Below are 15,270 nucleotides of genomic sequence, written 5' to 3'. Positions count from 1 at the left end.
TTAACTCCTACATTAACTACTACATTAACCACCACGTTAACTCCTACATTAACCACCACGTTAACTACTACATTAACCACCACGTTAACTACTACAATAAACACCACGTTAACTACTACATTAACCACCACGTTAACTCCTACATTAACTACTACGTTAACTCCTACATTAACCACCACATTAACTACTAAATTAACCACCACGTTAACTCCTACATTAACTACTACGTTAACTCCTACATTAACCACCACATTAACTACTAAATTAACCACCACATTAACTCCTACATTAACCACTATGTTAACTCCTATATTAACCACCACGTTAACTACTACATTAACCACCACGTTAACTACTACATTAACCACCACATTAACTACTACATTAACCACCACGTTAACTCCTACATTAACCACCACGTTAACTCCTACATTAACTACTACATTAACCACCACATAACTACTAAATTAACCACCACGTTAACTCCTACATTAACCACCACGTTAACTACTACATTAACCACCACGTTAACGCCTACATTAACCACCACATTAACTCCTACATTAACCACCACGTTAACTTCTACATTAACTACTACGTTAACTACTACATTAACCACCACGTTAACTACTACATTAAACACCACGTTAACTCCTACATTAACCACCACATTAACTACTACATTAACCACCACGTTAACTCCTACATTAACCACCACATTAACTACTACATTAACCACCACGTTAACTCCTACATTAACTACCACGTTAACTCCTATATTAACCACCACGTTAACTACTACATTAACCACCACGTTAACTACTACATTAACCACCACGTTAACTCCTACATTAACTACTACGTTAACTCCTACATGAACCACCACATTAACTACTAAATTAACCACCACGTTAACTCCTACATTAACTACTATGTTAACTCCTACATTAACCACCAAATTAACTACTAAATTAACCACCACGTTAACTCCTACATTAACTACTACGTTAACTACTACATTAACCACCACATTAACTCCTACATTAACCACTATGTTAACTCCTATATTAACCACCACGTTAACTACTACATTAACCACCACGTTAACTACTACATTAACCACCACATTAACTACTACATTAACCACCACGTTAACTACTACATTAACCACCACGTTAACTACTACATTAACCACCACGTTAACTCCTACATTAACCACCACATTAACTACTACATTAACCACCACGTTAACTACTACATTAACCACCACATTAACTACTACATTAACCACCACGTTAGCTCCTACATTAACCACCACGTTAACTACTACATTAACCACCACGTTAACTCCTACATTAACCACCACATTAACTACTACATTAACCACTACGTTAACTCCTACATTAACCACCACGTTAACTACTACATTAACCACCACGTTAACTCCTACATTAACCACCACATTAACTACTACATTAACTACTACGTTAACTCCTATATTAACCACCACGTTAACTACTACATTAACCACCACGTTAACTACTACATTAACCACCACATTAACTACTACATTAACCACCACGTTAACTCCTACATTAACCACTACGTTAACTACTACATTAACCACCACGTTAACTACTACATTAACCACCACGTTAACTACTACATTAACCACCACGTTAACTCCTACATTAACCACCACATTAACTCCTACATTAACCACCACATTAACTACTACATTAACCACCACGTTAACTACTACATTAACCACCACTTTAACTCCTACATTAACCACCACGTTAACTCCTACATTAACCACCACATTAACTACTACATTAACCACCACGTTAACTACTACATTAACCACCACTTTAACTCCTACATTAACCACCACGTTAACTACTACATTAACCACCACGTTAACTCCTACATTAACCACCACGTTAACTCCTACATTAACTACTACGTTAACTACTACATTAACCACCACGTTAACTCCTACATTAACCACTACGTTAACTACTACATTAACCACCACGTTAACTACTACATTAACCACCACGTTAACTACTACATTAACCACCACGTTAACTCCTACATTAACTACTACGTTAACTACTACATTAACCACCACATTAACTACTACATTAACCACCACGTTAACTCCTACATTAACCACCACATTAACTCCTACATTAACCACCACATTAACTACTACATTAACCACCACGTTAACTCCTACATTAACCACCACATTAACTACTACATTAACCACCACGTTAACTCCTACATTAACCACCACGTTAACTACTACATTAACCACCACGTTAACTACTACATTAACCACCACGTTAACTCCTACATTAACTACTACGTTAACTCCTACATTAACCACCACGTTAACTACTACATTAACCACCACGTTAACTACTACATTAACCACCACGTTAACTCCTACATTAACTACTACGTTAACTCCTACATGAACCACCACATTAACTACTAAATTAACCACCACGTTAACTCCTACATTAACTACTATGTTAACTCCTACATTAACCACCAAATTAACTACTAAATTAACCACCACGTTAACTCCTACATTAACTACTACGTTAACTACTACATTAACCACCACATTAACTCCTACATTAACCACTATGTTAACTCCTATATTAACCACCACGTTAACTACTACATTAACCACCACGTTAACTACTACATTAACCACCACATTAACTACTACATTAACCACCACGTTAACTACTACATTAACCACCACGTTAACTACTACATTAACCACCACGTTAACTCCTACATTAACCACCACATTAACTACTACATTAACCACCACGTTAACTACTACATTAACCACCACATTAACTACTACATTAACCACCACGTTAGCTCCTACATTAACCACCACGTTAACTACTACATTAACCACCACGTTAACTCCTACATTAACCACCACATTAACTACTACATTAACCACTACGTTAACTCCTACATTAACCACCACGTTAACTACTACATTAACCACCACGTTAACTCCTACATTAACCACCACATTAACTACTACATTAACTACTACGTTAACTCCTATATTAACCACCACGTTAACTACTACATTAACCACCACGTTAACTACTACATTAACCACCACATTAACTACTACATTAACCACCACGTTAACTCCTACATTAACCACTACGTTAACTACTACATTAACCACCACGTTAACTACTACATTAACCACCACGTTAACTACTACATTAACCACCACGTTAACTCCTACATTAACCACCACATTAACTCCTACATTAACCACCACATTAACTACTACATTAACCACCACGTTAACTACTACATTAACCACCACTTTAACTCCTACATTAACCACCACGTTAACTCCTACATTAACCACCACATTAACTACTACATTAACCACCACGTTAACTACTACATTAACCACCACTTTAACTCCTACATTAACCACCACGTTAACTACTACATTAACCACCACGTTAACTCCTACATTAACCACCACGTTAACTCCTACATTAACTACTACGTTAACTACTACATTAACCACCACGTTAACTCCTACATTAACCACTACGTTAACTACTACATTAACCACCACGTTAACTACTACATTAACCACCACGTTAACTACTACATTAACCACCACGTTAACTCCTACATTAACTACTACGTTAACTACTACATTAACCACCACATTAACTACTACATTAACCACCACGTTAACTCCTACATTAACCACCACATTAACTCCTACATTAACCACCACATTAACTACTACATTAACCACCACGTTAACTCCTACATTAACCACCACATTAACTACTACATTAACCACCACGTTAACTCCTACATTAACCACCACGTTAACTACTACATTAACCACCACGTTAACTCCTACATTAACTACTACGTTAACTACTACATTAACCACCACGTTAACTCCTACATTAACTACTACGTTAACTCCTACATTAACCACCACGTTAACTACTACATTAACCACCACGTTAACGCCTACATTAACCACCACATTAACTCCTACATTAACCACCACGTTAACTTCTACATTAACCACCACGTTAACTACTACATTAACCACCACGTTAACGCCTACATTAACCACCACATTAACTCCTACATTAACCACCACGTTAACTTCTACATTAACTACTACGTTAACTACTACATTAACCACCACGTTAACTACTACATTAACCACCACGTTAACTACTACATTAAACACCACGTTAACTCCTACATTAACCACCACGTTAACTACTACATTAACCACTACGTTAACTCCTACATTAACCACCACATTAACTACTACATTAACCACCACGTTAACTCCTACATTAACTACTACGTTAACTACTACATTAACCACCACGTTAACTCCTACATTAACCACCACGTTAACTACTAAATTAACCACCACGTTAACTCCTACATTAACTACTACATTAACCACCACGTTAACTCCTACATTAACTACCACGTTAACTCCTATATTAACCACCACGTTAACTACTACATTAACCACCACGTTAACTACTACATTAACCACCACGTTAACTCCTACATTAACTACTACGTTAACTCCTACATTAACCACCACATTAACTACTAAATTAACCACCACGTTAACTCCTACATTAACTACTACGTTAACTCCTACATGAACCACCACATTAACTACTAAATTAACCACCACGTTAACTCCTACATTAACTACTACGTTAACTCCTACATTAACCACCACATTAACTACTAAATTAACCACCACGTTAACTCCTACATTAACTACTACGTTAACTCCTACATTAACCACCACATTAACTACTAAATTAACCACCACGTTAACTCCTACATTAACTACTACGTTAACTACTACATTAACCACCACATTAACTACTAAATTAACCACCACGTTAACTCCTACATTAACTACTACGTTAACTCCTACATTAACCACCACATTAACTACTAAATTAACCACCACGTTAACTCCTACATTAACTACTACGTTAACTACTACATTAACCACCACGTTAACTCCTACATTAACTACTACGTTAACTCCTACATTAACCACCACATTAACTACTAAATTAACCACCACGTTAACTCCTACATTAACTACTACGTTAACTACTACATTAACCACCACGTTAACTACTACATTAACCACCACGTTAACTACTACATTAACCACCACGTTAACTCCTACATTAACCACCACATTAACTACTACATTAACCACCACGTTAACTACTACATTAACCACCACGTTAACTACTACATTAACCACCACGTTAGCTCCTACATTAACCACCACGTTAACTACTACATTAACCACCACGTTAGCTCCTACATTAACCACCACGTTAACTACTACATTAACTACCACGTTAACTCCTATATTAACCACCACGTTAACTACTACATTAACCACCACGTTAACTCCTATATTAACCACCACGTTAACTACTACATTAACCACCACGTTAACTCCTACATTAACCACCACGTTAACTACTACATTAACTACTACGTTAACTCCTATATTAACCACCACGTTAACTACTACATTAACCACCACGTTAACTACTACATTAACCACCACGTTAACTCCTACATTAACTACCACGTTAACTACTACATTAACCACCACGTTAACTCCTACATTAACCACCACGTTAACTACTACATTAACCACCACGTTAACTCCTACATTAACCACCACATTAACTACTACATTAACCACCACGTTAACTCCTACATTAACCACCACATTAACTACTACATTAACCACCACGTTAACTACTACATTAACCACCACTTTAACTCCTACATTAACCACCACGTTAACTCCTACATTAACCACCACGTTAACTACTACATTAACCACCACGTGAACTACTACATTAAGTACCACGTTGTTATTTTTATTATTATTATTATTATTATTATTATTATTATTATTATTATTATTTTTAACCATGTTATTAAGCACCACGTTATTATTATTATTATTAGTAGTAGTAGTAGTAGTATTATTATTAGTATTAGTATTAACCATGTTATTTAGCACCACGTTATTATTATTATTATTATTATTATTATTAGTATTAGTATTAGTATTAACCATGTTATTAAGCACCACGTTATTATTATTAGTATTATTATTAGTATTATTATTTGTATTATTAGTATTAGTATTAGTATTAACCATGTTATTAAGCACCACATTATTATTATTATTACTATTATTATTATTATTATTAGTATTATTAGTATTAGTATTATTATTAACCATGTTATTAAGCACCACGTTATTATTATTATTATTAGTATTATTATTATTAGTAGTATTAACCATGTTATTAAGCACCACGTTATTATTATTAGTATTATTATTTGTATTATTAGTATTAGTATTAGTATTAGTATTAACCATGTTATTAAGCACCACGTTATTATTATTATTATTATTATTATTATTATTAGTATTAGTATTAGTATTAACCATGTTATTAAGCACCACGTTATTATTATTATTATTATTATTATTATTATTAGTATTAGTATTAACCATGTTATTAAGCACCACATTATTACTATTATTATTATTATTATTAGTATTAGTATTAACCATGTTATTAAGCACCACGTTATTATTATTATTATTATTATTAGTATTAGTATTAGTATTAACCATGTTATTAAGCACCACGTTATTATTATTATTATTATTATTAGTATTAGTATTAGTATTAACCATGTTATTAAGCACCACGTTATTATTATTATTATTATTATTATTATTATTATTAGTATTAGTATTAGTATTAACCATGTTATTAAGCACCACATTATTACTATTATTATTATTATTATTAGTATTAGTATTAACCATGTTATTAAGCACCACGTTATTATTATTATTATTATTATTAGTATTAGTATTATTATTAGTATTAGTATTAACCATGTTATTAAGCACCACATTAAGCGTGATGCTGTGACGTCTCCTGGCACAGCGGTGGAAGAACTTGATTTCACACTGGTAATCACAATCACCCACTCACACACACATTCACACACCAGTGCAGGACCTGGTCCGTCCACTGGGGCAGTGTGGGCTCAGTGCCTTGCTGAAGGGCACGTGGGCGTGTGTGTGATTCCTTTACCGTCTCCGTTCTTGAAAATGATCTCATTGTTGGTGAAGAGCAGCTCAGACATGATGTCGGGGTTTTCCCAGTTCAGCCACAGGGGGCGCTTCGCCGAGGACATGATCCTGCACTCCTCCAGCCTGCACACACACACACACACACACACACACACACACACACACACACACACACACACACACACACACACACACACACACACACACACACACACACACACACACACACACACCTGAGTCGTGATGTTACCCAAGTTGTGACAATACACGAGTTGTGACACTAGTCGAGTCGTGACACTAGTCGAGTCGTGACACTAGTTGAGTTGTGACACTACTCAAGTCGTGACACTAGTCGAGTCGTGACACTAGTCGAGTCGTGACACTAGTCGAGTCGTGACACTAGTCGAGTTGTGACACTACTCAAGTCGTGACACTAGTCGAGTCGTGACACTAGTCGAGTCGTGACACTACTCAAGTTGTGACAATACACGAGTTGTGACACTAGTCGAGTCGTGACACTAGTCGAGTCGTGACACTAGTTGAGTTGTGACACTACTAAAGTTGTGACACTAGTCGAGTCGTGACACTAGTCGAGTTGTGACACTACTCAAGTCGTGACACTAGTCGAGTCGTGACACTATTCAAGTCATGACACTACTCAAGTTGTGACAATATCCGAGTCGTGACACTAGTCGAGTCGTGACACTACTCGAGTCGTGACACTACTCGAGTCGTGACACGACTCGAGTAGTGACAATACTCGAGTCGTGACACTACTCGAGTCGTGACACTACTTGAGTCGTGACACTACTTGAGTCGTGACACTACTCGAGTCGTGACACTACTCGAGTCGTTACAATACTCGAGTTGTGACACTACTCGATTCATGACCCTACTCGAGTTGTGACACTACTCGATTCATGACCCTACTCGAGTCGTGACACTACTCGAGTCGTGACACTACTCGAGTCGTTACAATACTCGAGTTGTGACATCACTCGATTCATGACCCTACTCAAGTCGTGACACTACTCCAGTTGTGACACTACTCGAGTCGTGACACTACTCGAGTCGTTACAATACCCGAGTTATGACATCACTCAATTCATGACCCTACTCAAGTCGTGACACTACTCCAGTCGTGACACTACTCCAGTCGTGACACGACTCGAGTCGTTACAATACTCGAGTCGTGACAATACTCGAGTCGTGACACTACTCGAGTCGTTACAATACTCGAGTTGTGACATCACTCGATTCATGACCCTACTCAAGTCGTGACACTACTCCAGTTGTGACACTACTCGAGTCGTGACACGAATCGAGTCATGACAATACTCGAGTCGTGACACTACTCGAGTCGTGACACGACTCGAGTTGTGACAATACTCGAGTCGTGACACTACTCGAGTTGTGACAATACTCGAGTCGTGACACTACTCGAGTCGTGACACTACTCGAGTCGTGACACTAGTCGAGTCATGACACTAGTCGAGTCGTTACAATACTCGAGTCGTGACACTACTCGAGTCGTGACACGACTCGAGTTGTGACAATACTCGAGTCGTGACACTACTCGAGTCGTGACACTACTCGAGTCGTGACCCTACTCAAGTCGTGACACTACTCTAGTTGTGACACTACTCGAGTCGTGACGTTACTCGAGTCGTGACGTTTCTCGAGTCGTGACGCTACTCAAGTGACCCACGTAGGGATGTGTCGCCCAAGTCGTGACGCTACCTGAGGTTTCCCAGCTGGTGGACGGGGTTCAGAGGAGAGACGAATCCTTGCAAAGCCTCCATGTAATCTGGACGAGACATGTGTTCAACCAGGAACTTCATCTGGGTCTGAGAACCAATCACAGAACATCAAGACACCGTCGACCAATCACAGAGCATCAAGACACCGTCGACCAATCACAGAGCAGGGTTCTCTCACATTCACATACTTTCTGTGTTTCATCCTTCTTCTCCTGCTTTAACGTGTCGGTGAGATTCACTAGTTTATCCATCGCCTCCACCTGCACACACACACACACACACACACACACACACACACACACACACACACACACACACACACACACACAGAGACACACACACACACACACACACACACACACACACACACACACACACACACACACACACACACACACACACACACACACACACACACACACACACACACACACACACACACACACACACAAAGCTTGAGTCAGGTGGCAGCTTGCGAGCAGCACCAATCACAGAAGGGCCCTGGTTCACCTGGCGGTTCAGGTGTTTCAGGTACATCCCACACGCTCTGCAGAACGCCTCCAACAGCAGACCGAACCGGCGGGACACCGTCTTGTTGTGCATCTCCGACCTGTTGACACAGGACAGGTGAGTGTGTGTGTGTGTGTGTGTGTGTGTGTGTGTGTGTGTGTGTGTGTGTGTGTGTGTGTGTGTGTGTGTGTGTGTGTGTGTGTGTGTGTGTGTGTGTGTACTTCAGGTGCCAGAAGAAGAAGTGTCCTATCCTCTGATTGGTCAGAGCTTTCTTGATGAGGAAACGAGCCAATGGGTTGTCCAGGTACATCTCGTACTTCAACACCTGTAAACAAGGTGAACCTGTTGAACCAGAGCAGAACCAGAGCCAGTCTAGGTGAACCAGCTGAACCAGAACCAGAGCTCACCTGGACCAGCTGCAGCAGGTACTGGGACAGCTTGTCGTCCGTCAGACCCTGGACCAGGCAGCGCAGCGCGAACTCTCGGACCATCGGGTCTGGGAAGTTACAGTCCAGCAGCTCCAGGGCCGACTCGGGTTCCATCAGGGGCCAATCCTTCAACAAGCAGTACATCTGGACAGGACAGAACAGGGACACCTGGTCAGTGGAGGCCCCCCCAACCCCACCCACCCACTGGACTGCTCTGTACCTGCGACACTTCGTCTCTGGAGTTCCACTTCACTGAAAGAAGGAGCTTAGGAAGAGACTCTGGGATGTTCACGCAGTAATGTCTGCAAGGCCAGGGACCAGCAGGAACCAAAAGAGACCAGCAGGGACCGACAGGGACCAGCAGAGACCGATAGGGACCATAAGTGACCGACAGGAAGCAGCAGGGACCAGCAGGGACCAGAAGAGACCAGCAGAGAACGACAGGGACCAGCAGAGACCAGCAGGGACCAGCAAAGACCAACAGAGACCAACAGGGACCAGAAGCGACCAGCAGGGACCAGAAAAAGAAGAAGACAAAATCAGAGAAAATGGAGCCAGGTGTGGACAGTAACATCACATCTGTGTCTCCATATCAAGCTCCACCCCTTACCTGTGTGCTCACCATAAGCCCCACCTGGTATCTCTACATGAAGCTCCGCCCCTCACCTATATCTCTAAATGAAGTCCTGCCCCTCACTTGTGTCTCTATGTAAAGCTCCGCCCCTCACCCATGTCTCTGTTAAGCCCCGCCCCTCACCAGTGTATATACATTAAGACCCCCCCTCACCTGTGATTGCAAGTTAAGCCCCGCCCCTTACCTGTGTCTCCACAGGAAGTCCTTCTCCTGCTCTGACAGCTCGTACAGAGGATCTCTGGAGCAGAGGGAGCGAAGCTGCTCCACGTCTGCAGCTGAAACGCTGCTGTCACAGGCCAGACGGCTGCTCTGGGGGGGTGAAGGACGGGGGGGCGGAGGGTAAGGGAGGGGGTGGAGGGTAAGGGAGGGGGTGGAGGGTAAGGGAGGGGGCGGAGAGTAAGAGGTCAGGACGGAGGGGTGGAGGGTAAGAGAGGGGGTGGAGGGTAAGGGAGGGGGCGGAGAGTAAGAGGTCAGGACGGAGGGGGCGGAGGGTAAGAGAGGGGGTGGAGGGTAAGGGAGGGGGCGGAGAGTAAGAGGTCAGGACGGAGGGGGCGGAGGGTAAGGGAGGGGGCGGAGAGTAAGAGGTCATGACGGAGGGGGCGGAGGGTAAGAGAGGGGGTGGAGGGTAAGGGAGGGGGCGGAGAGTAAGAGGTCAGGACGGAGGGGTGGAGGGTAAGAGAGGGGGTGGAGGGTAAGGGAGGGGGCGGAGAGTAAGAGGTCAGGACGGAGGGGGCGGAGGGTAAGAGAGGGGGTGGAGGGTAAGGGAGGGGGCGGAGAGTAAGAGGTCAGGACGGAGGGGTGGAGGGTAAGAGGTCATGACGGAGGGGTGGAGGGTAAGGGAGGGGGTGGAGGGTAAGGGAGGGGGCGGAGAGTAAGAGAAGAGGTCAGGACGGAGGGGGCGGAGGGTAAGGGAGGGGGCGGAGAGTAAGAGAAGAGGTCAGGGCGGAGGGTAAGGGAGGGGGCGGAGAGTAAGAGAAGAGGTCAGGGCGGAGGGTAAGGGAGGGGGCGGAGAGTAAGAGAAGAGGTCATGACGGAGGGGGCGGAGGGTAAGAGAGGGGGTGGAGGGTAAGAGAGGGGGCGGAGGGTTAGAGAGGGGGTGGAAAGTAAGAGAGGGGGCGGAGAGTAAGAGGTCAGGACGGAGGGGTGGAGGGTAAGAGAGGGGGTGGAAAGTAAGGGAGGGGGCGGAGGGTAAGAGAGGGGGTGGAAAGTAAGGGAGGGGGCGGAGAGTAAGAGGTCAGGACGGAGGGGTGGAGGGTAAGAGAGGGGGTGGAAAGTAAGGGAGGGGGCGGAGGGTAAGAGAGGGGGTGGAAAGTAAGAGAGGGGGCGGAGAGTAAGAGGTCAGGACGGAGGGGTGGAGGGTAAGAGAGGGGGTGGAAAGTAAGGGAGGGGGCGGAGGGTAAGAGAGGGGGTGGAAAGTAAGGGAGGGGGCGGAGAGTAAGAGAAGAGGTCAGGGCGGAGGGTAAGGGAGGGGGCGGAGAGTAAGAGAAGAGGTCAGGACGGAGGGGGCGGAGGGTAAGAGGTCATGACGGAGGGGTGGAGGGTAAGAGAGGGGGCGGAGAGTAAGAGGTCAGGACGGAGGGGTGGAGGGTAAGAGGTCATGACGGAGGGGTGGAGGGTAAGAGAGGGGGCGGAGAGTAAGAGGTCATGACGGAGGGGGCGGAGGGTAAGAGAGGGGGCGGAGGGTTGTAGGATGGGGGAGGGGGAGGATGAACATGGGAACCATTAAGGTACCTCCATCGCATAGAGCGCTCCGTCCAATGTGCAGTCAGAGAGCATTTCGACTGCGCATGCACCAGAGCATGCACAGTTGGAATGCTCTCTGACTGCACATGCTCCGGAGCATGCGCAGTCAGAGAGCATGCTCCGGAGCATGCGCAGTCAGAGAGCATGCTCCGGAGCATGCGCAGTCAGAGAGCATGCTCCGGAGCATGCTCAGTGGACCATCACACAGGGTGAAGGAACATCTGGATGTCACGTGGACCAAAGCGGAGTGTCTGACTGGCCTTTACAGTTGTGAGACTTAATCAATATGTGGAGTAGTTTTATATATAACACAGTATACGTTACCAGGCCGGGGCAGTAGTTGTATATATATAAGAGAGTATCCATTACCAGGCCGGGGCAGTAGTTGTATATATATAAGAGAGTATCCATTACCAGGCCGGGGCAGTAGTTGTATATATATAAGAGAGTATCCATTACCAGGCCGGGGCAGTAGTTGTATATATATAAGAGAGTATCCATTACCAGGCCGGGGCAGTAGTTGTATATATAAGAGAGTATCCATTACCAGGCCGGGGCAGTAGTTGTATATATATAAGAGAGTATCCATTACCAGGCCGGGGCAGTAGTTGTGTATATAAGAGAGTATCCATTACCAGGCCGGGGCAGTAGTTGTATATATATAAGAGAGTATCCATTACCAGGCCGGGGCAGTAGTTGTGTATATATAAGAGAGTATCCATTACCAGGCCGGGGCAGTAGTTGTATATATAAGAGAGTATCCATTACCAGGCCGGGGCAGTAGTTGTATATATAAGAGAGTATCCATTACCAGGCCGGGGCAGTAGTTGTATATATAAGAGAGTATCCATTACCAGGCCGGGGCAGTAGTTGTATATATAAGAGAGTATCCATTACCAGGCCGGGGCAGTAGTTGTAGCCCAGCTCCCGGCTCAGGGTCCAGTTGTTGTGTTCTTCTATCTGCTGCTCATCTGGAAACACGACGGTCTGGTTGAACCAAGAGAACTCCAACTCCACACACGGAGTCTCCTGCAGACCAGAACACCATCAGTAGTGAGGAGTCAGTCAGTAAGTAGTGAGTCAGTAAGTAGTGAGTAGTCAGTCAGTCAGTAGTCAGTCAGTAAGTAGTCAGTTAGTCAGTAGTGAGTAGTGAGTAGTCAGTCAGTAAGTAGTGAGTAGTCAGTCAGTCAGTAGTCAGTCAGTAAGTAGTGAGTAGTCAGTCAGTCAGTAGTCAGTCAGTAAGTAGTGAGGAGTCAGTCAGTAAGTAGTGAGTCAGTAAGTAGTGAGTAGTCAGTCAGTCAGTAGTCAGTCAGTAAGTAGTGAGTAGTGAGTACTCAGTCAGTAGTCATCAGTCAATTAATCAGTCAGTAGTCAGTCAGTAAGTAGTCAGTCAGTCAGTAGTCAGTCAGTAAGTAGTGAATAGTGAGTAGTGAGTAGTGAGTAGTCAGTCAGTAGTCGTCAGTCAATTAGTCAGTAAGTAGTGAGTCAGTAAGTAGTGAGTCAGTCAGTCAGTAGTCAGTCAGTAAGTAGTGAGCAGTCAGTCAGTCAGTAGTCAGTCAGTAAGTAGTGAGCAGTCAGTAGTGAGTAGTCAGTCAGTAAGTAGTGAGTCAGTAAGTAGTGAGTAGTCAGTCAGTAGTCAGTCAGTAAGTAGTGAGTAGTCAGTCAGTCAGTAGTCAGTCAGTAAGTAGTGAGCAGTCAGTAGTGAGTAGTCAGTCAGTAGTCAGTCAGTAAGTAGTGAGTAGTCAGTAGTCAGTCAGTAAGTAGTGAGTCAGTAAGTAGTGAGTAGTCAGTCAGTAGTCAGTCAGTAAGTAGTGAGTAGTCAGTCAGTCAGTAGTCAGTCAGTAAGTAGTGAGTCAGTAAGTAGTGAGTAGTCAGTCAGTCATTAGTCAGTCAGTAAGTAGTGAGTAGTCAGTCAGTCAGTAGTCAGTCAGTAAGTAGTGAGTAGTGAGTAGTCAGTCAGTAGTCAGTCAGTAAGTAGTGAGCAGTCAGTCAGTAAGTAGTGAGTAGTCAGTCAGTAGTCGTCAGTCAATTAATCAGTCAGTAGTCAGTCAGTAAGTAGTGAGTAGTCAGTAGTCAGTCAGTAGTCGTCAGTCAATTAGTCAGCCAGTCAGTCAGTCAGTCAGTCAGTCAGTCAGTCACTCAGCAGGGACAGACAGTCAGTCAGTCAGTCAGTCAGTAAGTAGTGAGTAGTCAGTCAGTCAGTAGTCAGTAGTGAGTAGTGAGTAGTCAGTAGTCAGTCAGTAGTCGTCAGTCAATTAGTCAGCCAGTCAGTCAGTCAGTCAGTCACTCAGCAGGGACAGACAGTCAGTCAGTCAGTCAGTAAGTAGTGAGTAGTCAGTCAGTCAGTAGTCAGTAGTGAGTAGTGAGTAGTCAGTAGTCAGTCAGTAGTCGTCAGTCAATTAGTCAGCCAGTCAGTCAGTCAGTCAGTCAGCAGGGACAGACAGTCAGTCAGTCAGTCAGTCAGTAAGTAGTGAGTAGTCAGTCAGTAAGTAGTGAGTAGTCAGTCAGTAAGTAGTGAGCAGTCAGTCAGTAGTCAGTCAGTAAGTAGTGAGTAGTCAGTAGTCAGTCAGTAGTCGTCAGTCAATTAGTCAGCCAGTCAGTCAGTCAGTCAGTCACTCAGCAGGGACAGACAGTCAGTCAGTCAGTCAGTCAGTAAGTAGTGAGTAGTCAGTCAGTCAGTAGTGAGTAGTCAGTCAGTCAGTAGTCAGTAAGTAGTGAGTAGTCAGTCAGTCAGTAGTCAGTAGTGAGTAGTCAGTAGTCAGTCAGTAGTCGTCAGTCAATTAGTCAGCCAGTCAGTCAGTCAGTCAGTCACTCAGCAGGGACAGACAGTCAGACCTTGTTGGGATTCGAACCAGCGACTCCGATGGGGTTGAGCAGGTCTTCCAGGCCGTGAGGAACTGGCCACAGACTCAATGCCACTTTCCCTGAGACCAGAACGTCCTGGTAGTCAAACAG

The 15,270-nt window shown here is 43.6% G+C and overlaps 1 protein-coding gene across 1 annotated transcript in view; it reads right to left on the bottom strand.

Moving 5' to 3' along the window:
• The window catches only part of LOC308128453 (phosphatidylinositol 4,5-bisphosphate 3-kinase catalytic subunit alpha isoform), a 41,840-nt gene that overhangs the window by 9,093 nt on the left and 17,477 nt on the right, over positions 1 to 15,270 (bottom strand). Inside the window, exons 13-22 of the mRNA XM_080494141.1 lie at positions 15,151 to 15,270; positions 13,213 to 13,344; positions 10,757 to 10,881; positions 10,159 to 10,240; positions 9,918 to 10,082; positions 9,732 to 9,835; positions 9,511 to 9,610; positions 9,189 to 9,260; positions 8,981 to 9,087; positions 7,242 to 7,363 (exon numbers count right to left, since the gene is read on the bottom strand). The exon at positions 15,151 to 15,270 is cut by the window's right edge and continues 33 nt beyond it. Coding sequence (XP_080350267.1) covers positions 7,242 to 7,363; positions 8,981 to 9,087; positions 9,189 to 9,260; positions 9,511 to 9,610; positions 9,732 to 9,835; positions 9,918 to 10,082; positions 10,159 to 10,240; positions 10,757 to 10,881; positions 13,213 to 13,344; positions 15,151 to 15,270 — 1,129 coding nt within the window. The remainder of the gene's footprint in view (positions 1 to 7,241; positions 7,364 to 8,980; positions 9,088 to 9,188; positions 9,261 to 9,510; positions 9,611 to 9,731; positions 9,836 to 9,917; positions 10,083 to 10,158; positions 10,241 to 10,756; positions 10,882 to 13,212; positions 13,345 to 15,150) is intronic.

Source organism: Lipophrys pholis (assembly GCF_963383615.2).
Source record: "Lipophrys pholis genome assembly, contig: SCAFFOLD_92, whole genome shotgun sequence".
Lineage (NCBI taxonomy): Eukaryota > Metazoa > Chordata > Actinopteri > Blenniiformes > Blenniidae > Lipophrys > Lipophrys pholis.
This window is presented reverse-complemented; position numbering and strand designations above follow the sequence as displayed.